General features: G+C 36.7%; 1 protein-coding gene across 1 annotated transcript; it reads right to left on the minus strand.

Annotated features, from left to right (window-relative positions):
• Nucleotides 1-3,835: 3,835 nt before the first annotated feature.
• On the minus strand, nucleotides 3,836-22,788 carry LOC141003300 (B-cell receptor CD22-like). The gene is made up of 21 exons (XM_073474626.1): nucleotides 22,695-22,788; nucleotides 20,686-20,760; nucleotides 19,359-19,622; nucleotides 18,374-18,389; nucleotides 18,209-18,282; nucleotides 18,039-18,089; nucleotides 17,864-17,879; nucleotides 17,697-17,770; nucleotides 16,925-16,975; nucleotides 9,372-9,641; nucleotides 7,954-8,226; nucleotides 7,487-7,786; nucleotides 6,711-6,980; nucleotides 5,949-6,195; nucleotides 5,639-5,733; nucleotides 5,501-5,516; nucleotides 5,334-5,407; nucleotides 4,986-5,001; nucleotides 4,819-4,892; nucleotides 4,048-4,098; nucleotides 3,836-3,843 (listed from the first exon to the last, which is right to left on the minus strand). The coding sequence occupies exons 1-21, from the start codon at nucleotides 22,786-22,788 to the stop codon at nucleotides 3,836-3,838; spliced, it is 2,409 nt and encodes an 802-aa protein (XP_073330727.1).
• Between the last annotated feature and the right edge of the window lie 3,942 nt (nucleotides 22,789-26,730).

Raw genomic sequence — 26,730 nt, forward strand, 5'->3', positions numbered from 1 at the left:
GATAAGGTTTTGTTCATTTGTTCATTTCATTTCTTTCTAACAAGGCAGTTTGAACAGCTTTTTCTACACAGCTTCAATGAACCAAGCTAAAGCAGCTTTACAGTCACTAAACTTATTCCAGTGTGAAGTCAGTGGTATCATGCAGAGCTACGCTTTCCAAGTAGCTTCTCTTAACAATTGAGCACTAATCCAGTCATTTCATAATGTGCACTGAGTAAAATGAAACATATATGGAAAAACACAACTGCAAAAACTAGTGATCAAGAGTGATACAGTAGGTGACAGATAGGACAAACATGATCAGTAAATATAGAAAAGATAACTCGTCACCTTCAGCATGTCCATACAGGAGTGTATTCAGCACTAAAATAAAGATGAAAACTTCATTAGACCAGAATCAAATACAAAATCCAGCTGGAGTTTCATCAGTGGCAACTATTGTTTATCAATCAACAGTATCACACATTTCTGTGATGATATTCTGCTACAGAGCTACAGAGGTGGGAAACACATTTAAAACTCTTCAATATATAGAGGCCCAGTAAAAAAAGCAATAAATGTAACTCCACAGCTATATACATGATACCTTAGATCATATACTGTACCTGTATTGTCCAGGTATGGACATAATCCTCCAATCTGAACCAAGCCAAATCAGCAACAAAGGTCCTGCCTACACAACTACTACACTAATATAAATACTGAACATCACATAGAAAGTCAGATGTACTCACAGAGTAACCCGAGCACACCGAGCAGAGTGTGACCCATCTTCACATCCAGCACCGACACTGTCGCTCTGCTTCTGATCAAACTTCCTATTTTGTATTAAAATGCAGCAGAGAGAAAAGAGAAGTTAAATTTCTTATAAATGTGAGAGCAGAGTTTTTCATCAACGCCTTCTTCTGAGTTCAGTTCTCACTGTTTTTACTTCCCTTTCACACAAAGCTCAAACAACTGCAGTGGCTTTGACCGCAGAATACTTTGACACGTCTAGCTTCCTGTCCACTGTGAATAAATGATTAGCTTGTCTCTCTTGCAAAGGTTTCTTCCGCATCTTTATTTCACATCCAAGAAACACAAGATCATTTAATCATATTACATCACACTAACATTTTATTGTTAGCTAATCTGTACATGTTATGTTGTCCATCAATTCTTGCATCCACAGTGCCTGTATTTCAATGAGGGTGTGTGTTGTGTGTATACACAGTGCAGTCAGAAAGTATTTAGGTACCTCCACCTTTATCACATTTTGTTATGTTGTAGCCTCATGCTTAAATCCATTAGATTCAGTTTTCCCTCATCAATCTACGCTCAGTAACTCATGATGTCGAAGCAGAAAGAAGTCAGGCCCCTTCTGGTCGACTTCATGGGACCTTATTTCAGAAAGAAAATGTACAGTAGTGAATGATGAGAGACAATTGAACAGAGTGGAGCTGTGAGAGTGGGCTTTCTGTTCTCTTCATGAGAACTGTTTTCACCGAGCTCAGTCACTTCCTGTGGGTGAAGTGGTGGCAAAACCACCCTAAACTGATGACACGCAAAGGTTTCTTGCTCGTCCATAAACAATGTGAAATGAAAAAGTGGCATTAATAGTAATTATTGCACGTAATGAAACACAACATTAATCATATCAGACCACATACTAACATTTTATTGCAGGTATATTTGTGCATTTTATGCAGTAAAAGCTGACAGTTCGTGCATCCACACTGCCTGTGTTATGTGTACACTATGTCACCTATACAATTTTCTTTAAAATACTACATCGGCAAACACTCACCAGAGTAAAACAGCTTCTTGTTTGACTTCAGAATAAGGAATTTAAGTTTTCAAAGTGGCGTTTTATTCAGTTAAAGTATTATATTAGCTATCAATGTTTCACAACTTTTAATCTGTAAGACGTAACCTGGCCTGTGAGCTGCAGCCTTATAAGATGGAGTAAAGATGTCTGTAAACTGAGATGCCTTTGTTTTTTACCTCATGTTACTACAATGAGTCCAGATATCAAATAGGATAATCATAACAGAAAATCACATCAAATGAACAAAATACTAAAATAAACTGTGAGCATGAGAAGAACATGCAAAGTCAGTTCTCATCAGCATGACTATTTTTTTGACAGTTTCACACATAATGACATGATGCTGAGATACCAAGAATTAGACAGTGTCATCATTCACACCTCAGAAGTGTTATTTTTTTTCTTTTGTGGTAGAAGTTGAGTCGAGTAAAGCAGGGTGACATTTTCAGCTGCAAAAGAGTCAAAGAACATGAAAAGTTTAAAATCAGAGAAGTTCACAAAGTTATTATTACTTAGAGAAGACTACAACTTTATGAGAATGAGGCTCACAGGTTACCTTGACTTGGCATCCTGGGACTTAACTACAGCCGCCCTCGTCTCAGAGGTCAAAAGGAGCACATTCATTGTGTCGGTATCAGTTAGTGTGGTTTGGCACCCCCCTGTGGTGACCTGTGGAAAAAGCTTTTATTTCAGCTGCACAGTGACTGAGGTCTACCAAGTACAGTGACTGACTTACTCATCAACCTGATCATGTTAATTTAAAATAAAGTTCAAGAAGTTTCATTGACCTGTCTCTGTCTTAACTTAAATCACATATCCTTATCATTGCTACCTGGTAAACTCACACTGGTACACTGTATTACCATCCTTTAAGAAGAAGAAGACTCCCTGTACAGCTCAGTGCTTCACCGTCAGGACTTACTGTTATAGTCAATGAACAGTGGTTTAAAAAACTAAAATATTCCTCTTCTTGATTTACCACTGAGTATAGTCACGGTCACTCTTGGAAATGGTAACGATACAATGATAATGATATATGTATAATACATGTCAAGGAAGTAATATGTAACATTTCTACATTAAAATGTCTAAAATGACCAGACCTTTTTCATATACTTTGTTGAGTTTTGTGCTCATATTATCTTAAATGTTTCAAACAATGTTCAAACCCCCAAAATGGTTTCATTTAGTCGCCTGACTTTGATTTTGAAACTACCTCTGGTGCCAGTTTAGTAAAAAACAAAGAAACGTAAATGAGATATAAAACAACTCCACAGTATGAAGCATCATGAGACACTAAGATAATTGACATGCAGTACAACATATGCCTGAATGGACTTGACTCTAATACACATTATGAAGAGTGAGTAGTGACACAAATATGAAGAGACTTTTCAAACTGAAGTAACTACAGTTATATTCCTTTTTTTCCCTCTAAATCTATGAGGAACACTGCTGACAGCTTATTGCTGGAAAAAGTTTATTGATGCATAAAATGGTCAACGACCTTTTAAAAATATACATTTATATAAAACAAAACATAAAATATAGAGAATATCAAGCCATTTTTAGAATGACAGAAGAAAGCTTGTTTGTGTAACAGGATTTTTCTTTCACATAAAATACATTAAATGATATAAATGTTTAACTCTTTTTAATCAAAAACTACAAAAGATGCTGACTTTAAAGTTGCACAATCACCTCGTACCGAGTGTCGACACATAATATTTGTTCTTTGCAACAACAAACAACAACAACAAAGGTGTCAGAACATACCGGACGTAAACAACAAAACATTTCAATCATTATATGTGATAATCTAAACTCTTTATACCAAATACAACAGAAGATTAAAACCATATGATACATTCATTTTAAATGACCTGCTGTTAGATTCACTTTACCAAATACTGTTTGTTATTTGGACAGCACAGCTGCACACAGTGATCACATGACAGCTGTGAAAGTACACAGATGTAGTTTTTCATGTTGTTGTCCGTTCCATTGGTTCAGTTGATACAGATTTCTTTACTGACCTGAAAGAAAAAGCAAAGTCAACAAAAAGAGATTGAGGTTGATGTCAGGATTAAAAATGCTTTGTGACATTTTACTCTGTCATCTCTCTCTCCCCCTCTTCCACTCTCTGTCTCCCCCCGACCACTCTCCCAATAAAGTCACTCTTAGTGTGTCTGTGATCAATAACAACAGCTCCATGTTAAATAAGAAGGTATAAACTGTACCATGTTCAGCTTCTTGACAGCCTCTGATTGTGTCATAGAGACAAACATCACCTACAGAGAAATGAAAATCAAGTCAAGGTTAATTTAATCACTTTAACTGTAAACAACAAATGAATCATGTGAGACCTCAGATTGTTTTGATCATTTAAAATGTGTTGATAGAGTCAAAAAGACTGAGACCACGCAACAACTCTATTTTGCATTTGTTTCGAATGTAATAATATTTTTTATTGCAGATGATAATATCAGCTGAACAATTAGAGTTAAAAGTTGATTCTTTGAAGAATTCTGGTATTTCTTAACCCACCTCCAGTCTTTCGTCTTGCTTCACCAACTAAGAAGTGGTTTAGGAACGGCTAATCGTCCTCGAGAAAACTACAAGACAGCTTTCCTTTGACAGACTTCACCTGATTGGATTCTTGTGTGTGTATTTATCAAATTCTGTATCTGTGATGAAGTTGCTTTTCTATCTTTCAGGGAACAAACTTGATTTTTTGATCTTCTGATGGTGTGGCCACTTTGGGTCCGTCTTTGGATACAACTGATCCAGTTTCTGTGAAGTGTTTTATAGTTTATATTGTTACATGCACTGCCCCTTTAGAAACCTTGAGTCTGGAAATGATTTGATGCTAAGACTCACACTTTCTTAGCACTTTCTGATTATTTCCAGGTTTACGTGACAATATTAGAGATTTTCAATGCTCTCAGACTTTTGGACCCCACTGTATAAATATGTAAGTTTAGACTTATAATATTAGTTTAACTGCTTACCATGGAGAAGAGCAGAGTAATGATCATTCTCGTAGTTCACATGATTTGCGTTGGCGCTCTCCGGCTGGACTGGTCTACAATACATATCAGATAAAATACATTTAAATAGGAACATAAAAATGTGTTGATGTTATGTTCAAAATGAGATGAGAGAGTGTTGCACCTACCTGACAAAGACTGAATCTGTGGAAAAGACATTTGTTGTTAGATGTGTAACTCAGTCTAAAATATGTTATTCAGACAAATAAATATGCTCAAGGATTGTCAATAACTCATTTACAGTTAAATTAAATTGTCTCATATTTCTAACAGCTCCATGTTAAATAAAAAGGTATAAACTGTACCATGTTCAGCTTCTTAACGGCCTCTGACTGTTTCATAGAGACACACATCACCTACAGAGAAATGAAAATCAAGTCAAGGTTAGTTTCCAATACTTATTAAACAAACTAAGATTTTTTTTAGATTACTTAAAATATAATATGTAAAAAATAATGATTAGTTTAGCTGCTTACCATGGAGAAGAGCAGAGTAATGATCGTTCTCGTAGTCCACACGATTTGCGTTGGCGCTCTCAGACTGGACTGGTCTACAACACGTATCAGATACAATACATTTAAATAGGAACATAAACATGTGTTGATGTTATGTTCAAAATGAGATGAGAGAGTGTTGCACCTACCTGACAAAGCATGAATCTGTGAAAAAGACATTTGTTGTTAGATGGTTGTTATACTGCTATTTTATCTCATGAGATCAGAGTATGTGTGTGTATTTGAATAATTAAAAAACATCTAATAATAGAAGAAGAAGGTCTCACCCTTGGACGCTTTGTAGCAGAACAACACGAGCAGAGGAATAACAAGAACGAGTCCACAAACCAGCCCAACAACCAACAGTACAGGAAATGAAGAGCTTTCAGGCCTGGACACTGCTGTAATAAATAGTAAATATGAACTATTAATGAATAAAACTGAATTAGTGCTTTAACCAGAGTCAACAGAAACCAACAGGAGAATGTGTCTGAAACTAAAACTACTTTGAATTTGGTTCAGTATTCAGCTAAATTTCTTTCTCACACAGAAACAGTTCACATATAAAAGAAAATGGAATAATTGTTTTAATCCTACTCACCCTGAACTGACATCCAGCTCTGTGCTGACTCTCGTCCTGAGTGTTGACACTTGTAGAATCCTTCATCTGACTTTGACACTGCAGAGATATTTAACTCCCATCTGGTGTCATTTTGAATCAGTTTCTCATTGTGATAGAAAAACACAGTGAAGTCAAATGTTTGTCTTCTTAATTTGCAGCTCAGACTAACAGAATCTCCCTCAGTCACAGGACGGGCAGGACTCAGCAGGATCATATCTTCATCTGTTAAACAGTCAAAGAATACGAGGTTTCAGTCAGAGATCAGCTGGTCGAGGAACTTGAGAATGAGTGGATGTAGAGAGATGAGAAAAGACACATACTGGGTTTTTTTCTTTGACTTTTCTCATTGATTTAACAGTGATCATAATATCTGACGTTTTATCTTCATACACCTTGTGTGTCTTACTGTTCAAGAACCCTTTCAGTTGGCTGAATCTGCAACCTCACAGCTAAATGTCACTAAATCCTTCACACTGGACTTTAAATGGTGATCATGGACCTAAAACCTGAAGAACAAATCAGCCACAAATCTATATTCTATATTTATACATGGTTAAAATCACAGTGGGATTAAATATTTAACCATGTTTATTAAGTGAAAAGAATTAATTACTAGAGAGATCATGAAGCAGAGTGTTGGGCAAAACTCTTAACATGTCAGTGTCCTGTACTCCTCAACACACAATGGGATGTTTGAAATAATAAGTCAAAGAAAAACAAAATATATGAAATCATACCCTGTATAGTGATGTTGACTGCGTTGCTGAACTCTCCTGATCCAGACTCACACCAGTACACTGCATCACTGGGCCTGTAAATTCTTAGTTTGCATGTAGATCCAGTCATTGTCCTCCAGGTGGTGCAGTCTGACAGGTAGCTGTCCTCAGTTGATAACCTCCTCACTCTCCACTCAGTAGAGTTTCCCTCACAGCTCAGTGAGACAGAGTCAGAGGTGAAGTGTTGAGCTCTGTCAGGACTCACTGTGAGAGACGCTGATGAGTGAAAATCTGAAAAACAACATGTGATAAGAGGTCAGACAGAGCACAGAGATCGTTAGATATAAAATGCCTCAATTCAAATAGTCTTTAACTTTGTTTTGTTTTTATTGCAGTATTTTGGTAAAATTATGATTTCAACTTTGACCTCTTGATATAATTTTTAATACATTTTAAAATGATAGGCAACCAAGTGACTACAGCTGCTGTAAGCAGAAGAAGAGCTTAAGTATCCAGACTTAAAGTACTTTTTGCAAATGAGAGTAAAGTTTTAGCCAAGATATCATATCTGTTTGTGTTTTATGTTAAAGAGTGAGGACAGAAGGAAACAAGTCAATTCCACCCAGTGAGGTGGAAAGCATGAAGCTTAGCTTGACGGTAGCGAGAGAGACAAGATCATCAGACCACAGTAAATTAATTTACTTTTTTTCAAGATACTGTTTGTTTATCATCATTTAGAAAAAAGATGAACAGAGCTGATATAACATCTGTTTCTTAAGAGATAGAAACAAACTGACCTGCAGACCAGACAAACTTAGGTTCACTGTAATCAGTGTAATACACTGGATCTCCTCTTCCAGCTCTGCACATATATCCTGCTGTGTGTGTCTGTCCATGAACAATGTAGGAATCTTGTTCAGTCTCGCTGCTGTTTCCAGGTAGCAGCTCATAGCTGTAGAAGTAGTTTGATTGATCAGGAACAGTCTTATACCAGTAGAACCTCCATCCTGCAGATTGATCTTTAACACTGCAGGTCAGAGTTACTGAGGCTCCAGCACTCAGCCATGATGGAGACACAGTGAGGACAGGCCAGGGTTCTGTTGGAAAATGATTTTTTGAAATGAAACCATGTATTGATAGTGGATCAAATACATTCTGCACAATCAGTACATACTGAAGATTTACTTTAAAAATATATATGAACCAATTCAGCCTTTTAACGAACTGTTTGAGCTTCACGTTAAAGAAATGTGATGTGACTTACTGTCTGATACTGTCAGTTTGAAGGGATCACTCCAATCTGTTGAAGACTTTTCACTTTTCTTTCTGCCCTTACACCAGTAGTCTCCACTGTGGGATGCAGTAGCACATATTCTGTGTTCATTTAGATTTGAAGGTTTTTCTGAGCTGGTTGTTTTCCATTCATACTCCCACTCAGTGTCTCCTCCATCTTTGATCTCACATCTGAGAGTGATCGTCTCTCCTCTGTATATTTCAGACCAGTTTGGCTGCAGAGTCACAACAGCCTTGTTGTGAACTGTTCATGTTCAAGAATTCACAGTAAGGAAACAAAAATGACAAAATTAAATCTTCAACATGTCTTTTTTCTAAAAAATCAACAAATATAAATACAATATATGTCAAACTCACCATTGTTGCTGATAGTGATTGGATCACTGTACTCTGTGTAGTAAACTGGCTCTCCTCTTCCTCCTCTGCACCAGTAGACTCCTCCATGTGAGACACTTCTTCGTCCAGCTGAGAGTTGAGTGGTCAGAGGTTCAGATGTTTTCTCTCCTCTGTACCAGAAGTATTTCCAACCAGCTGATGGGTCCACAGAGCAGGTCAGGGTCACACTGCCCCCTACAGGAATGTCTCTGTCATCAGCCCTCAGTTCAGCCTTTGGTCTGTTTGCTGTTTGATTTAGAACAAAGACATAAACAAGGAAATTAATGTCTCTGTGATTTACTTCAGTTTATATAGTGCAGCCCCTACAGACAAGAAATACTTGAATTATAAGACTTACATTTGCATTAATATTATCACTGAATTAATTTATAAATACTGGACACATATTAGTTTAAACCTCTTGCATGTCATGCCCCTCTCTCTTTTCCTGGGTTTCTTAATGAATTAGCTGCTGCACTACTGAATGTTACATTTGTGAAGGTAAAACCTTGTGTTTCAGTGTTGAAGAGCCAAGTTGAACACTTTCACTGTGGTTTTTCATTGTTGAAGGACAACTGTTTAATTATCAATGATCTGTAGCCTCTTATCCTTTGCAGGGTCAAAGGGTGATTATCCCAGCTCACATTTGATGAGAGCGAGGTTACATCCTGGACAGACTGTCAGTCTATCACAGAGTGAACACATAACACAGACAACAATCGACACTATCACTTACAGGAGATGTAGACGACTCAAGTGATTCATCTAAACTAACCTGACTGTGATTAACCTGAGTTAACTCAACCAGTCGGCCAATGTTTCTTTCACAGCCAGAACCTTCTTACTGGAAGGTTTATGGAAAAACTACAGTACTCTGATTACTGGCTGCTTTTCAGGTATTTTGTTCCAATGCTAAAACGTTTTTTTTTTAAATCATTCAGTTCATTTAAGAGACTTCAATGAAAACATTAAAACATGACATTTTCAGTATGAATGACAGATAGTCCAACTTACATGATACAGTCAGTTTGATGACGTCACTCCACTCTGTTGAGAAATATGAGTCTCTTCTTCCTTTAAACCTGTATTCTCCACTGTGAGCCTCAGTAGCACTGATGATCCTGTATTCATTGGATGTTGTAGTTGTCTTTAAGTTGTCTTTATACCATTCATACGTCCACTCAGTGTTTCCTCCATATTTGATCTCACATCTGAGGGTGATCGTCTCACCACTGAATATCTGAGGCCAGTTGGGTTGAAGGGTCAAAGTGGCCTTGTTGGAAACTGTTGACATAAAAAATACACAGTTAGGATTCAAACAGGATGAAACACTGAGGAGATAAAATGCCGTCATCTTCTGTTATAATCACTGTATTAATTATGTGAGTGCATGTTGTTCTGTTCTGCAGCAAACATTTAAAAAATCAAATCATGTAGTACAGTCACTAGACTGTTTTGACCACAGCAATGTGGAAGAACATCTTCATTATCCCTCTTTGGTAGTCTTGTGTCTAATATCTAGTTTATCATGCAGGCTGATAGTTTTTTATTTTAAATGGTTTGATGGTAAAAGGCCTTTATGAACACATCAACACCTTTATAACATTAGGATTTAAAGTTTGTTCGAATTAAAATCTGCTGAAAATAAAAACATGTAGTGATTTTGGCATTAATAACATTAATGCTTAACTCCCAGCACAACATGCTGATTGTGTGTTTTCCCAGCCACCTCCACTTCCTCTTGTTCACAACTACAGTATTAGCAGCAGTACTGTGTAAAATTTTCCTTATGAACAATTTCCTTATAAAAGATTATTTGCAAAAGATAAAAAAAGGGGAGTTAATAATGAAAGATGTTCATCTGACATCACTGCTTGACCACATTTTGAAATATATTTAACAAAACAACACAGGCTCCATTCCAGCTGTTTAAATCTAGAATAAAACAAGACAAAACAATCTCAGCCACTGAAAAGCATTTGGCAGAACAGTGTTTGATGTCAACACAGACAGTCCACAAATCCTACATTCAGCTCTACGTCTTTCACCCAATTCCAGATATTTAAAAATAAATCTGAACAGCATAAAGGAAGCATCCTCAACTCTTTGTTTCTGTTAACAAATTGAAGGAGGTCGAACCAGTAGCCCATTCTTGACCTGATGAAGGATATTTAAACATTTTTGTCAGAAAAGTGAGAGTTACTGGGCTAACATGACTAACAATCACTTTCCCTTCACACTGTGGACATTGTTTAAGAACATAAAGACTGTAGGTTGTTTATTCCATTAGAAAATACTAAACTCACCAGTTTCCTCAATGACGACTGCATTACTATCAGGTGTGATGACATCTGGTTCACTTCTCCATCCATAGCAGGTGTATGTGCCTCCTTGTGAGATAACTCTGTTTGATTCAGAAACATTTTCAGTCTGAAGAGGAGTTTTTCCAGAAGAGTCTGATGTCTGTCTGAACCACTGATATTTGAAGCCAGCAGGATCCTCCACAGCACATGTCAGTGTCACACTGCCCCCCGGTGGTATGATTGTCCTGTCTGCTGTCAGTGTGACTGTACGTCTACGTGCTGTTTGGTTTAGAAAAACAATAAAACAAGGAAACTACTGTCATGAACATGCCATCAAAAATGTGTTTACATTTTTACATGACACAATGAAAACACTTATTGTTTCAATGAACTGATTTGTTGAACAGTTTTGACCCCACAAACAGCTGCAAGTACAGAAAACACAAGAAAACAGAGAAAAGTTGTTCACATCAAGATAAATATGTTTCAATACCAAACACATTTCTAGGGACCACTAGTAGTAAAAGGCTGATAGTACGTGTACCCAATATCTGAAATAATTCAATCAGGCAATCAGCCTCTCAGCCATATTTATACATATTCTATTTTTTTTGTTGCATGCTCTTTCTTATTTTACTATTTTATTATCTTCTTACACGGGGGTTGCAATGGAAATTTCATTGACATGTTAATGTCCAATGACAATAAAGGCAATCTTGAATCCTGAATCTTGAACCAGGATTCTTGTGACAAGAGCTGCTTGACATTGAGGACTGTCAGGCTGTTTATTGATCGGTTAGTTGAAGGCAGATGAAAGCTTAACTTGTTGTTCAGCACTTGATAGTATTTTAAGAGAATCATGAATACTTCATGTAGAATCTACTGGAAGAAGAAAGAAAACTTGACTGGATGAAGACAGTGAAATGCAACTGAAAGCTTAGAAAAGCTAATAAGTCTTTGGATTCTTGGTGCAGCATTGAAAACAATAATAATGTTTTTTCATCACAGTGAGACAGCTTCTTACCTTTCACTGTCAGCTCTCTTTCTGCAGATTCTGTCCCATCATCCAACATACACTTGTACCAGCCCTCATCTGACACTGACACTTGAATTTTCATTTCTCCTGTTCTGGATGTCCAATGGTTTCTGTCCATTTTAATAAGTGATTCATCTTTGAAAAAGGTAGCTGTCATCGTACGTCTTGAAGTACGATTCTTACAGCGCAGAGTCACCAAGTCTCCTTCAAACAAGGTGAATTCAAGAACTTCCAGGACTGCATCAGCATCTATGTAACAGAGGTAGAGAGATGTTTTATTAATACGTTCAATCAAAGGAACATATGATTTATCTGACAACATACAAGTTATTTAGCAGTGATATTACATCAATACTAAATATGTTTCAAAATTGTATCAAGAACATTCAACATTAAGGAGGATTTGAGGAAGCAGTAAAAGTTTATTTACCTATTTAACTTGGTACAACAGTTATAAGAATGTTGCTTTGCTGTGTACACACAGGACGGGTTATTTTTATGGTCGAGTCCTGTATTTGGCTTTCACAAAGACAAGATGTCTGATGGTTTGTTGTGAAAAACAACGTTTATTTATTTATATGAATCTCTTGATGTGAACAGCTGAACTCTGCCCTTCTTTTCTCACTTTTCTTCTCTGATTGTTTCTCTGCTGGATACAGTTAACAGTGATTTTATTACTCATACATAGAGACTATAGAGTAATAAAGTTTAAAGACATACAGAAATTATGCCAAAGAGCATTGAAACTGATCTGGAGGTTTGTACTTTTTCAAAAACTTACGATTACTTAGATTATTTAAAATATTTTGGTTTATAATTTGTCAGTCATCTCTTTGTGAAGCATTTGGAAACTTGTGACTGTTGCAGCTCCCAGAGGTAATACCAAGGAACACAGCATGAGGCAGCAAACACACCATGTCACTGCCCAAAGTGACTGAGTGAGTGAGACTGTTGTAAATGACTGTATCACCTGTTGGTTCTTTCCCCTCATCAGACTAATCTCCTTCTTCATAATCCTGCTCTATTAAAATGATCAAATAGGTAACAGACTCATCATTTTTGTGACTTTTTTGTGTAATATTCTGTTATAATTTTGTATCAGGTTTAGATAATGTTTTGTTCATTTGATCTTTCTAACAAAGCAGTTTGAACAGCTTTTTCTACACAGCTTCAGTGAACCAAACTAAAGTAGCTTTACAGTCACTAAACTTATTCCAGTGTGAAGTCAGTGGTATCATGCAGAGCTACGCTTTCCAAGTAGCTTCTCCTAACAATTGAGCACTAATCCAGTCATTTCATAATGTGCACTGAGTAAAATGAAACATATATGGAAAAACACAACTGCAAAAACAAGTGATCAAGAGTGACACAGTAGGTGACATATAGGACAAACATGATCAGTAAATATAGAAAAGATAACTAGTCACCTTCAGCATGTCCGTACAGGAGTGTATTCAGCACTAAAATAAAGATGAAAACTTCATTAGACCAGAATCAAATACAAAATCCAGCTGGAGTTTCATCAGTGGCAACTATTGTTTATCAATCAACAGTATCACACATTTCTGTGATGATATTCTGCTACAGAGTTTCAGAGGTGGGAAACACATTTAAAAACTCTTCAATATATAGAGGCCCAGTAAAATAAGCAATAAATGTAACTCCACAGCTATATACATAACACCTTAGATCATATACTGTACATGTATTGTCCAGATATGGACATAATCCTCCAATCTGAACCAAGCCAAATCAGCAACAAAGGTCCTGCCTACACAACTACTACACTGATATAAATACTGAACATCACATAGAAAGTCAGATGTACTCACAGAGTAACCCGAGCACACCGAGCAGAGTGTGACCCATCTTCACATCCAGCACCGACACTGTCACTCTGCTTCTGATAAAACTTCCTACTTTATATTAAAATGCAGCAAAAAGAAAATAGAAGTTAAATTTCTTATAAATGTGAGAGCAGAGTTTTTCATCAACTTCTTCTTCTGGATGCAGTTCTGACTCTGTTCTTACTTCCTTTTCACACAAAGCTCAAACAACTGCAGTGGCTTTGACCGCAGCATACTTTGACATATTTACACTTCCTGTCCACTGTGAATAAATTATTAGCTCATCTCCCTCACAAAGGTTTGTTCCTTGTCCTTATTTCACATCCAAAAAACAAAATGTTAGTGTGATTTAATCTGATTAAATCACACTAACATTTTATTGTTAGCTAATCTGTACATGTTATGTTGTCCATCAATTCTTGCATCCACAGTACCTGTATTTCAATGAGGGTGTGTGTTGTGTGTATACACAGTGCAGTCAGAAAGTATTTAGGTACCTCGACCTTTATCACATTTTCTTATGTTGCAGCCTCATGCTTAAATCCATTAGATTCAGTTTTCCCTCATCAATCTACGCTCAGTAACTCATGATGTCGAAGCAGAAAGAAGTCAGGCCCCTTCTGGTCGACCTCATGGGACCTTATATCAGAAAGAAAATGTACAGTAGTGAATGATGAGAGACAATTGAACAGAGTGGAGCTGTGAGAGTGGGCTTTCTGCTCTCTTCATGACACTATTTCTGTTTTTACCGAGCTCAGCCACTTCCTGTGGGTGAAGTGGTGGCAAAACCACCCTAAAGTGATGACACGCAAAGGTTTCTTGCTCGTCCATAAATAATGTGAAATGAAAAAGTGGCATTAATAGTAATTATTGCACGTAATGAAACACAACATTAATCATATCAGACCACATACTAACATTTTATTGCAGGTATATTTGTGCATTTTATGCAGTAAAAGCTGACAGTTCATGCATCCACACTGCCTGTGTTTTGTTGTGGGCCTGTGTTATGTGTACACTATGTCACCTATACAATTTTCTTTAAAATACTACATTGGCAAACACTCACCAGAGTAAAACAGCTTCTTGTTTGACTTCAGAATAAGGAATTTCAGTAAAATAATTAAATTTAACAAATTAGAAAAGATTGTCAGTCAGGTGTCCTCAGATATTAATCTAAAAGGGCCAAGTATTATATTAGCTATCAATGTTTCACAACTTTTGATCTTTAAGATGTAACCTGGCCTGTGAGCTGCAGCCTTATAAGATGGAGTAAAGATATCTGTAAACTGAGTTGCCTTTGTTTTTGCCTCATGTTACTACAATGAGTCTAGATATCAAATAGGATAATCATGAGGGAAAATAACATCAAATGAACAAAATACTAAAATAAACTGTGAGCGTGAGAAGGAACACACAAAGTCAGTTCTCATCAGCATGACTATTTTTTGACAATTTCACACATACCACCCTATTTTTTGACAATTTCACACATACCAAGAATTAGACAGTGTCATCATTCACACCTTCGAAGTTGTTGTTTTTTTCTCTCTTGTGGTAGAAGTTGAGTCGAGTAAAGCAGGGTGACATTTTCAGCTGCAAAAGAGTCAAAGAACATGAAAAGTTTAAAATAAGAGAAGTTCACAAAGTTATTATTACTTAGAGAGGATTACAACTTTTTGAGAATGAGGCTCACAGGTAACCTTGACTTGGCATCCTGGGACTTAACTACAGCCGCCCTCGTCTCAGAGGTCAAAAGGAGCACATGCATTGTGTCGGTATCAGTTAGTGTGGTTTGGCACCCCCTGTGGTGACCTGTGGAAAAGCTTTTATTTCAGCTGCACAGTGACTGAGGTCTATCAAGTACAGTGACTGACTTGCTCATCAACCTGATCATCTTAATATAAAATAAAGTTCAAGAAGTTTCATTGGCCTGTCTCTGTATTAACTTAAATCACATATCCTTATCATTGCTACCTGGTAAACTCACACTGGTACACTGTATTACCATGCTTTAAGAAGAAGAAGACTCCCTGTACAGCTCAGTGCTACACTGTCAGGACTTACTGTTATAGTCAATGAACAGTGGTCTAGAAAACTAAAATATTCCTCTTCTTGATTTACCACTGAGTATAGTCACGGGCACTCTTGGAAATGGTAACGATACAATGATAATGATATATGTATAATACATGTCAAGGAAGTAATATGTAACATTTCTACATTAAAATGTCTAAAATGAGCAGACCTTTTTCATATACTTTGTTGAGTTTTGTGCTCATATTATCTTAAATGTTTCAAACAATGTTCAAACCCCCAAAATGGTTTCATTTAGTCGCCTGACTTTGATTTTGAAACTACCTCTGGTGCCAGTTTAGTAAAAAACAAAGAAATGTAAATGAGATATAAAACAATTCCACAGTATGAAGCATCATGTTGAGACACTAAGATAATTGACATGCAGTACAACATATGCCTGAATGGGCTTGACTCTAATACACATTATGAAGAGTGAGTAGTGACACAAGTATGAAGAGACTTTTCAAACTGAAGTAACTCGTTATATTCCTTTTTCCCTCTAAATCTATGAGGAACACTGCTGACAGCTTATTGCTGGAAAAAGTTTATTGATGCATAAAATGGTCAACGACCTTTTAAAAATATACATTTATATAAAACAAAACATAAAATACAGAGAATATCAAACCATTTTTAAAATGACAGAAGCTTGTTTGTGTAACAGGATTTTTCTTTCACATAAAAGACATTAAATGATATAAATGTTTAACTCTTTTTAATCAAAAACTACAAAAGATGCTGACTTTAAAGTTGCACAATCACCTCGTACCGAGTGTCGACACATAATATTTGTTCTTTGCAACAACAAACAACAACAACAAAGGTGTCAGAACATACCGGACGTAAACAACAAAACATTTCAATTATTATATGTGATAATCTAAACTCTTTATACCAAATACAACAGAAGATTAAAACCATATGATACATTCATTTTAAATGACCTGCTGTTAGATTCACTTTACCAAATACTGTTTGTTATTTGGACAGCACAGCTGCACACAGTGATCACATGAAAGCTGTGAAAGTACACAGATGTAGTTTTTCATGTTGTCGTTCGTTCCATTGGTTCAGTTGATACAGATTTCTTTATTGACCTGAAAGAAAAAGCAAAGTCAACAAAAAAGAGATTGAGGTTGATGTCGGGATTAAAAATGCTTTGTGACATTTTACTCTGTCCTCTCTCTCTCCCCCTCTTCCACTCTCTGTCACCCCCCGACCACTCTCCCAATAAAGTCACTCTTAGTGTGTCTGTGATCAATAACAACAGCTCCATGTTAAATAAGAAGGTATAAACTGTACCATGTTCAGCTTCTTGACGGCCTCTGATTGTGTCATAGAGACAAACATCACCTACAGAGAAATGAAAATCAAGTCAAGGTTAATTTAATCACTTTAACTGTAAACAACAAATGAATCATGTGAGACCTCAGATTGTTTTGATCATTTAAAATGTGTTTATAGAGTCAAAAAGACTGAGACCAAGCAACAACTCTATTTTGCATTTGTTTTGAATGTAATAATATTTTTTATTGCAGATGATAATATCAGCTTAACAATTTGAGTTAAAAGTTGATTCTTTGAAGAATTCTGGTATTTCTTAACCCACCTCCAGTCTTTTGTCTTGATTCACCAACTAAGAAGTGGTTTAGGAACGGCTAATCGTCCTCCAGACAACTACAAGACAGCTTTCCTTTGACAGACTTCACCTGATTGGATTCTTGTGTGTGTATTTATCAAATTCTGTATCTGTGATGAAGTTGCTTTTCTATCTTTCAGGGAACGAAGCTTGATTTATTGATCTTCTGATGGTGTGGCCACTTTGGGTCTGTCTTTGGATACAACTGATCCAGTTTCTGTGAAGTGTTTTACAGTTTATATTGTTACATGCACTGCCCCTTTAGGAACCTTGAGTCTGGAAATGATTTGATGCTAAGACTCACACTTTCTTAGCATTTTCTGATTATTTTCAGGTTTACGTGACAATATTAGAGATTTTCAATGGTCTCAGACTTTTGGACCCCACTGTATAAATATGTAAGATTAGATTTATAATATTAGTTTAACTGCTTACCATGGAGAAGAGCGGAGTAATGATCATTCTCGTAGTCCTCACGATTTGCGTTGGCGCTCTCCGGCTGGACTGGTCTACAACACGTATCAGATACAATACATTTAAATAGGAACATAAACATGTGTTGATGTTATGTTCAAAATGAGATGAGAGAGTGTTGCACCTACCTGACAAAGCATGAATCTGTGAAAAAGACATTTGTTTTTAAATGTGTAACTCAGTCTAAAATGTCATTCAGACAAATAAATATGCTCAAGGATTGTCAATAAGTCATTTACAGTTAAATTAAATAGTCTCATATTTCTAACAGCTCCATGTTAAATAAAAAGGTATAAACTGTACCATGTTCAGCTTCTTGACGGCCTCTGACTGTTTCATACAGACAAACATCACCTACAGAGAAATAAATATCAAGCCAAGGTTAATTAACAATACTTATTAAACAAACTAAGATTTTTTTAGATTACTTAAAATATTATATGTAAAAAATAAAGATTAGTTTAACTGCTTACCATGGAGAAGAGCAGAGTAATTATCATTCTCGTAGTCCACACGATCTGTGTTGGTGCTCTCAGGCTGGACTGGTCTACAACACGTATCAGATACAATACATTTAAATAGGAACATAAACGTGTTGATATTACGTTCAAAATGAGATGAGAGAGTGTTGCACCTACCTGACAAAGCATGAATCTGTGAAAAAGACATTTGTTGTTAGATGGTTGTTATACTGCTATTCTATCTCATGAGATCAGAGTATGTGTGTGTATTTGAATAATTAAAAATCATCTAATAATAGAAGAAGAAGGTCTCACCCTTGGACGCTTTGTAGCAAAACAACACGAGCAGAGGAATAACAAGAACGAGTCCACAAACCAGCCCAACAATCAACAGTACAGGGAATGAAGAGCTATCAGGCCTGGACACTGCTGTAATAAATAGTAAATATTAACTGTGAATAAACTTATATAGCATGTTTCTAAAACTGAATTTACAAAGTGCTTTAATCAGAGTCAACCGAAACCAACAGGAGAAGGTGTCTGAAACTAAAACTACTTTGAAATTAGTTCAGTATTCAGCTAAATTTCTTTCTCACACAGAAACAGTTCACATATAAAAGAAAATGGAATAATTGTTTTAATCCTACTCACCCTGAACTGACATCCAGCTCTGTGCTGACTCTTGTCCTGAGTGTTGACACTTGTAGAATCCTTCATCTGACTTTGACACTGCAGAGATATTTAACTCCCATCTGGTGTCATTTTGAATCAGTTTCTCATTGTGATAGAAAAACACAGTGGAGTCAAATGTTTGATTTCTTAATTTGCAGCTCAGAGTAACAGACTCTCCCTCAGTCACAGGACGGGCAGGACTCAGCAGGATCATATCTCCATCTGTTAAACAGTCAAAGAATACGAGGTTTCAGTCAGAGATCAGCTGGTCGAGGAACTTGAGAATGAATCTATGTAGATAGATGATAAAAGATACATACTGGGTTTTTTTCTTTGACTTTTCTCATTGATTTAACAATGATCATAAAATCTGACGTTCTATTTCGTCCCTACTTCATCCAGGACTCATAGAACCGTAGTTACAACTGTAACTTTCGTTTTATCTTCATACAAATAAAAAAATACAATATATGTCAAATGTCAAACTCACCATTTGTGTTGACAGTGATTGGATCACTGTACTCTGTGTAGTAAACTGACTCTCCTCTTCCTCCTCTGCACCAGTAGACTCCTCCATGTGAGACTCTGATTCGTCCAGCTGAGAGTTGAGTGGTCAGAGGTTCAGATGTTTTCTCTCCTCTGTACCAGAAGTATTTCCAACCAGCTGATGGGTTCACAGAGCAGGTCAGGATCACACTGCCCCCTACAGGAATGTCTCTGTCATCAGCCCTCAGTTCAGCCTTTGGTCTGTTTGCTGTTTGATTTAGAACAAAGACATAAAAAAGGAAATTAATGTCACTGTGATTTACTTCAGTTTATATAGTGCAGCCCCTACAGACAAGAAATACTTGAACTGTAAGACTTACATTTGCATTAATATTATCACTGAATTAATTCATAAATACTGGACACATATTAGTTTAAACCTCTCTTGCATGTCATGCCCCTCTCTCTTTTCCTGGGTTTCTTAATGAATTAGCTGCTGCACTACTGAATGTTACATTTGTGAAGGTAAAACCTTGTGTTTCAGTGCTGAAGAGCCAAGTTGAACACTTTCACTGTGGTTTTTCATTGTTGAAGGACAACTGTTTAATTATCAATGATCTGTAGCCTCTTATCCTTTGCAGGGTCACAGGGTGATTATCCCAGCTCACATTTGATGAGAGCGAGGTTACATCCTGGACAGACTGTCAGTCTATCACAGAGTGAACACATAACACAGACGACCATTGACACTATCACTTACAGGAGATGTAGACGATTCAAGTGATTCATATAAACTAATCTGACTGTGATTAACCTGAGTTAACTCAACCAGTCGGCCAAATGTTTCTTTCACAGCCAGAACCTTCTGACTGTGGAGAACAGTGTTAAAGTGCAGCATCATTCCAGCCTGGAAGTTATTTGAGATGCTTTTGTCATTTCTGATGGAAAAACTACAGTACTCTGATTACTGGCTGCTTTTCAGGTATTTTGTTCCAATGCTAAAACATTTTTTAAAAATCATTCAGTTCATTTAAGAGACTTCATTGTTGTTGGAGAGAAATGTTTCCTGCTGTTTAATTTAGATTAATGAAAACATTAAGACATTTTCAGTATGAATGACAGATAGTCCAACTTACATGATACAGTCAGTTTGATGACATCACTCCACCGTGTGGAGAAATATAAGTCTCTTCTTCCTTTACACCTGTGTTCTCCACTGTGAGCCTCAGTAGCACTGATAATCCTGTATTCACTGGATGTTGGAGGTGTGTTTAAGTTGTCTTTATACCATTCATACATCCACTCAGTGTTTCCTCCATATTTGATCTCACATCTGAGGGTGATCGTCTCACCACTGAATATCTGAGGCCAGTTGGGTTGAAGGGTCAAAGTGTTCCTGTTGGAGACTGTTGACATAAAAAATACACAATTAGGGTTCAAACAGGATTAAACACTAAACTGATAAAATGCCGTCATCTTCTGTTATAATCACTGTATTAATTATGTGAATACATGTTGTTCTGTTCTGTAGCAAACATTTCAAAAATCAAATCATTTAGTACAGACACTAGACTGTTTTGACCACAGCAATGTGGAAGAACATCTTCATTATCCCTCTTTGTTAGTCTTGTGTCTAATATCTAGTTTATCATGCAAGCTGATGTTTTTTTATTTTAAATGGTTTGATGGTAAAAGGCCTTTATGAACACATCAACACCTTTTTAACATTAGGATTTAAAGTTTGTTCCAATTAAAATCTACTTAAAATAAAAACATGTAGTGATTTTGGCATTAATAACATTAATGTTTAACTCCCAGCACAACATGCAGATTGTGTGTTTTCTCAACCACCTCCACTTCCTCTTGCAACTACAGTATTAGCAGCAGTACTTTGTAAACTTTTCCTTATGAACAATCTCCTTACAAAAGATGATTTGCAAAAGATAAAAAAAGGGGGAGTTAATAAGGAAAGATGTTCATCTGACATCACTGCTTGACCACATTTTTAAATATATTTAACAAAACAACACAGGCTCCATTCCAGCTGTTTAAATCTAGAATAAAACAAGACAAAACAATCTCAGCCACTGAAAAGCATTTGGCAGAACAGTGTTTGATGTCAACAGAGACAGTCCACAAATCCTACATTCAGCTCTACGTCTTTCACCCAATTCAAGATATTTAAAAATTAAACTAAACAGCATAAAGGAAGAATCCTCAACTCTTTGATAGTATATGTTTACACATTGTTTTGACCTTCTGTCAAACTAATAAGTCCATTCTTGCCATGATGAAGGATATTTGAACTTTTTGTTCTTGTTTTCAGTAAAGTGAGAGGTACTGGGCTAACATGACTAACAATCACTTTCCCTTCACACTGTGGACATTGTTTAAGAACATAAAGACTGTAGGTTGTTTATTCCATTAGAAAATATTAAACTCACCAGTTTCCTCAATGATGACTGCATTACTTTCAGGTGTGACGACATATGGTTCACTTCTCCCTCCTCTGCAGGTGTATTTGGCTCCAAGTGAGATAACTCTGTTTGATTCTTCAACAGTCTGAAGAAAAGATTTTCCATAATAGCCTGAAATCTCCCTGAACCACTGATATTCGAAGCCATCAGGATCCTCCACAGCGCATGTCAGTGTCACACTGCCCCCCAGTGGAATGACTGTCCTGTCTGCTGTCAGTGTGACTGTACGTCTACGTGCTGTTTGGTTTAGAAAAACAATAAAACAAGGAAATTACTGTCATGGACATGCCATCAAAAATGTTTTTACATTTTTACATAACACAATGAAAACACTTATTGTTTCAATGAACTGATTTGTTGAACAGTTTTGACCCCACAAACAGCTGCAAGTACAGAAAACACAAGAAAACAGAGAAAAGTTGTTCACATCAAGATAAATATGTTTCAATACCAAACACATTTCTAGGGACCACTAGTAGTAAAAGGCTGATAGTACGTGTACCCAATATCTGAAATAATTCAATCAGGCAATCAGCCTCTCAGCCACCAGGATTCTTGTGACAAGAGCTGCTTGACATTGAGGACTGTCAGGCTGTTTATTGATCGGTTAGTTGAAGGCAGATGAAAGCTTAACTTGTCGTTCAGCACTTGATAGTATTTTAAGAGAATCATGAATACTTCATGTAAAATCTACTGTAAGAAGACAAAAAACTCGACTGGACAGTGAAATGCAACTGAAAGCTTAGAAAAGCTAATAAGTGAATATTTGATGTTTAGAGATTTTGTGACCTGTTCTTTGGATTCTTGGTGCAGCATTGAAAACAATAATAATGTTTTTTCATCACAGTGAGACAGCTTCTTACCTTTCACTCTCAGCTCTCTGTCTGCAGATTCTGTCCCATCATCAAACTCACACTTGTACCAGCCCACATCTGACACTGACACTTGAATTGTCATTTCTCCTACAGTGGAAGACTGATGGGTTGTGTCACTTTTAATAAGTGATCCATCTTTGAAAAAGGTAGCTGTCATCGCATTTCTTGAAGTACGATTCTTACAGCTCAGAGTCACCAAGTCTCCTTCAAACAAAGTCAATTCAGGAACTTCCAGGACTGCATCAGCATCTATGTAACAGAGGTAGAGAGATGTTTTATTAATATGTTCAATCAAATGAACATATGATTTATCTGACAACATCAATACTAAATATGTTTTTAAACTGTATCAAGAACATTCAACATTAAGGAGGATTTAAGGAAGCAGTAAAAGTTTAGTAAAATGAAACATATATGGAAAAACACAACTGCAAAAACAAGTGATCAAGAGAGATACAGTAGGTGACATATAGGACAAACATGATCAGTAAATATAGAAAAGATAACTAGTCACCTTCAGCATGTCCGTACAGGAGTGTATTCAGCACTAAAATAAATATGAAAACTTCATTAGACCAGAATCAAATACAAAATCCAGCTGGAGTTTCATCAGTGGCAACTATTGTTTATCAATCAACAGTATCACACATGTCTGTGATGATATCCTACTACAGAGCTACAGAGGTGGGAAACACATTTAAAACTCTTCAATACATAGAGGCCCAGTAAAATAAGCAATAAATGTAACTCCACAGCTATATACATAATACCTTAGATCATATACTGTACATGTGTTGTCCAGGTATGGCCATAATCCTCCAATCTGAACCAAGCCAAATCAGCAACAAAGGTCCTGCCTACACAACTACTACACTGATATAAATACTGAACATCACATAGAAAGTCAGATGTACTCACAGAGTAACCCGAGCACACCGAGCAGAGTGTGCCCCATCTTCACATCCAGCACCGACACTGTCGCTCTGTTTCTGATCAAACTTCCTACTTTGTATTAATAAAACTGCAGCAGAAAGAAAATAGAAGTTAAACTTTTTATAGATGTGAGAGCAGAGTTTTTCATCAACTTCCTCATCTGGATGCAGTTCTGACTCTGTTCTTTCTTCCCTTTCACACAGACCTCAAACAACTGCAGTGGCTTTGACCGCAGCATACTTAGACATGTTTACATTTCCTGTCCACTATGAATAAACTATTAGCTCATCTCCCTCACAAAGGTTTGTTCCTCATCCTTATTTCACATCCAAGAAACACAAGATCATTGGATTAAATCAGATTACATCACACTAACATTTTATTGTTAACTAATCTGTACATGTTATGCCGTCCAACAGTTCTTGCATCCACAGTACCTGTATTTCAATGAGGGTGTGTGTTGTGTGTATACACAGTGCAGTCAGAAAGTATTAAGGTACCTCCACCTTTATCACATTTTGTTATGTTGCAGCCTCATGCTTAAATCAATTAGATTCAGTTTTCCCTCATCAATCTACGCTCAGTAACTGATGACATGCGATGATGTCGAAGCAGAAAGAAGTCAGGCCCCTTCTGGTCGACCTCATGGGACCTTATTTCAGAAAGAAAATGTACAGTAGTGAATGTTGAGAGACAATTGAACAGAGGGGAGCTGTGAGAGAGGGCTTTCTGCTTTCTTCATGAGACTATTTCTGTTTTTACCAAGCTCAGTCACTTCCTGTGGGTGAAGTGGTGACAACACCAACTTAAAGTGACGACATGGTTCCTGTTCCCTAAAAAATGTGAAATGAAAAAGTGCCATTAACAGAAACTATTGAACATACATGCATCAAATAGGATAATCATAAGGGAAAATCACATCAAATGAACAAAATACTAAAATAAACTGTGAGCGTGAGAAGAACACATAAAGCCAGTTCTCATCAGCATGACTATTTTTTTGACAATTTCACACGTAATGACGTGATGCTGACATACCAAGAATTAGACAGTGTCATCATTCACACCTTAGAAGTGTTTTGTTCTCTTGTGGTAAAAGTTGAGTCGAGTAAAGCAGGGTGACATTTTCAGCTGCAAAAGAGTCAAAGAACATCAAAAGTTTAAAGTCAGAGAAGTTCACAAAGTTATTATTACTTAGAGAGGACTACAACTTTATGAGAATGAGGCTCACAGGTAACCTTGACTTGGCATCCTGGGACTTAACTACAGCCACCATCGTCTCAGAGGTCAAAAGGAGCACATGCATTGTGTCGGTATCAGTTAGTGTGGTTTGGCACCCCCCTGTGGTGACCTGTGGAAAAAGCTTTTATTTCAACTGCGCAGTGACTGAGGTCTATCAAGTACAGTGACTGACTTACTCATCAACCTGATCATGTTAATTTACAATAAAGTTCAAGAAGTTTCATTGACCTGTCTCTGTATTAACTTAAATCACACATCCTTATCATTGCTACCTGGTAAACTCACACTGGTACACTGTATTACCATCCTTTAAGAAGAAGAAGACTCCCTGTACAGCTCAGCGCTACACCGTCAGGACTTACTGTTATAGTCAACGAGGGCAGAACTTCAAAATAAAACAGGAAACAACAAAAACACAAACAAAACCATGACAGAAAATACAAATTAAAGCAATATTATGTAGAAAATTAGAATTGTGTGTGATTTGGCGCCCCCCACAGTTTCTGAGTGCAACAACACTGTCATGAATCTCAGGCCTGTAACAAACTGTCAGATGTAATGTAGGTGCTAACTACAAACAAAACTCATTACGTCATAACAATGTTATGTGTTGAAAACTTGTATGTTGAATAAACATGTATATGGCGCTGTGATCCATCCCTCTCACTGTAGTTACATAGATGTCTTGAAGTTTCCAAATCTGAACCACCAGGATGTTTGGATGAAAAAGATAAAAACTTTAAGACACACTGACATTAAGGGACATGATCATTGCTACAGGGCTCTGTGGCAGTTTGGCTGTGCAGTCAAAAAGGGAATTAAAAACACAACTGACAGCTGGAAAACAAGCTGTTTATTGATGTATAAAATATTCACAAGATTTTAAAATACGATAAATATAAAATACTTTGAGGTGAAAAATACACACAGTACCTCTCAGTTACCTTAAAAATGACAGAGAGAAAACATACATACTGTACATGCAATAGGAGATGTTGTTTGCTGGCAGATTATTACTTCTATCAAAAGTAAGTGTTGACGTCTATCCTGGATCTAACACTTAACAAACATGCTGACTCTAAAGCTGGTGCCCTGCTACACAAGCTCAAACATATTCTATCAAACTTACATTCAATGTTTCCTACAAACACTTAACAAAAACAGAAGGTGACAACATGACTGTAAAAATTAAAAGTAATGATGAAGTGTGTCAATAAAACAGGGATTTTGCTTCAGTAGCCTTGGGCTAAAAGAGACAATAATAAAATCCATTATTTTACATAATCTGCTAACAAATTAACTGTACAGAATACTGAGCATGTCTCATATTTCTATAGCAGTCTAATGAAATGCTGCCAACTGTAATACAAACTGTGTTCATTACCTTTAACCTCACATATAATCGTTACCTTTCCACCTTGCAGAGCCATCACTCACCTTATGTATTGACATTATCTTTTGACCTTATATATTATTACACCTCAGAATATGTGTGAGTTATGATGTGACCTGACGTGAACTTGTGTCAGTAACAATCTGACGTGGGGTGAGCAGTGACCTCGGCTAATTTAAGGGAACTGTGTTGGTACAGAATAAACATTGTGCTCTCAGGACACTCATCAGTTCACCGTTCAAGAGCATCTCATCTTCTGCTCTGAACCTCCCTTTGTGTCTTATTATCATAGTCTTCTATAAACTGGGACTTTCTCTGTAGCTCTTTGGCAAACTCACCCAGAACGCCCTGATGTGAAGAGCGCTGACCTTTTTAGCTGAAATAGATTGACTCTGTTATTCTCTATTTTTCTATCTTAGTATTTTAACACAAAAGACAATCATTTGTTGATTCATC

Source organism: Pagrus major, chromosome 10, assembly GCF_040436345.1.
Source record: "Pagrus major chromosome 10, Pma_NU_1.0".
Taxonomy (NCBI): Eukaryota; Metazoa; Chordata; class Actinopteri; order Spariformes; family Sparidae; genus Pagrus; species Pagrus major.

Bases quoted from the DNA above. Each gene is read 5' to 3' on its own strand.
- LOC141003300 (XM_073474626.1), bottom strand. From the start codon at position 22,788: ATGACAATTCAAGTGTCAGTGTCAGATGTGGGCTGGTACAAGTGTGAG. The intron at 16,976-17,696 runs GTAAGCAGTTAA...ATTTCTCTGTAG, and splicing joins TTACTCCGCTCTTCTCCATG to GTGATGTTTGTCTCTATGAC. The intron at 5,734-5,948 runs GTAGGATTAAAA...CAGGCCTGAAAG, and splicing joins TGGATGTCAGTTCAGGGTGA to CTCTTCATTTCCTGTACTGT.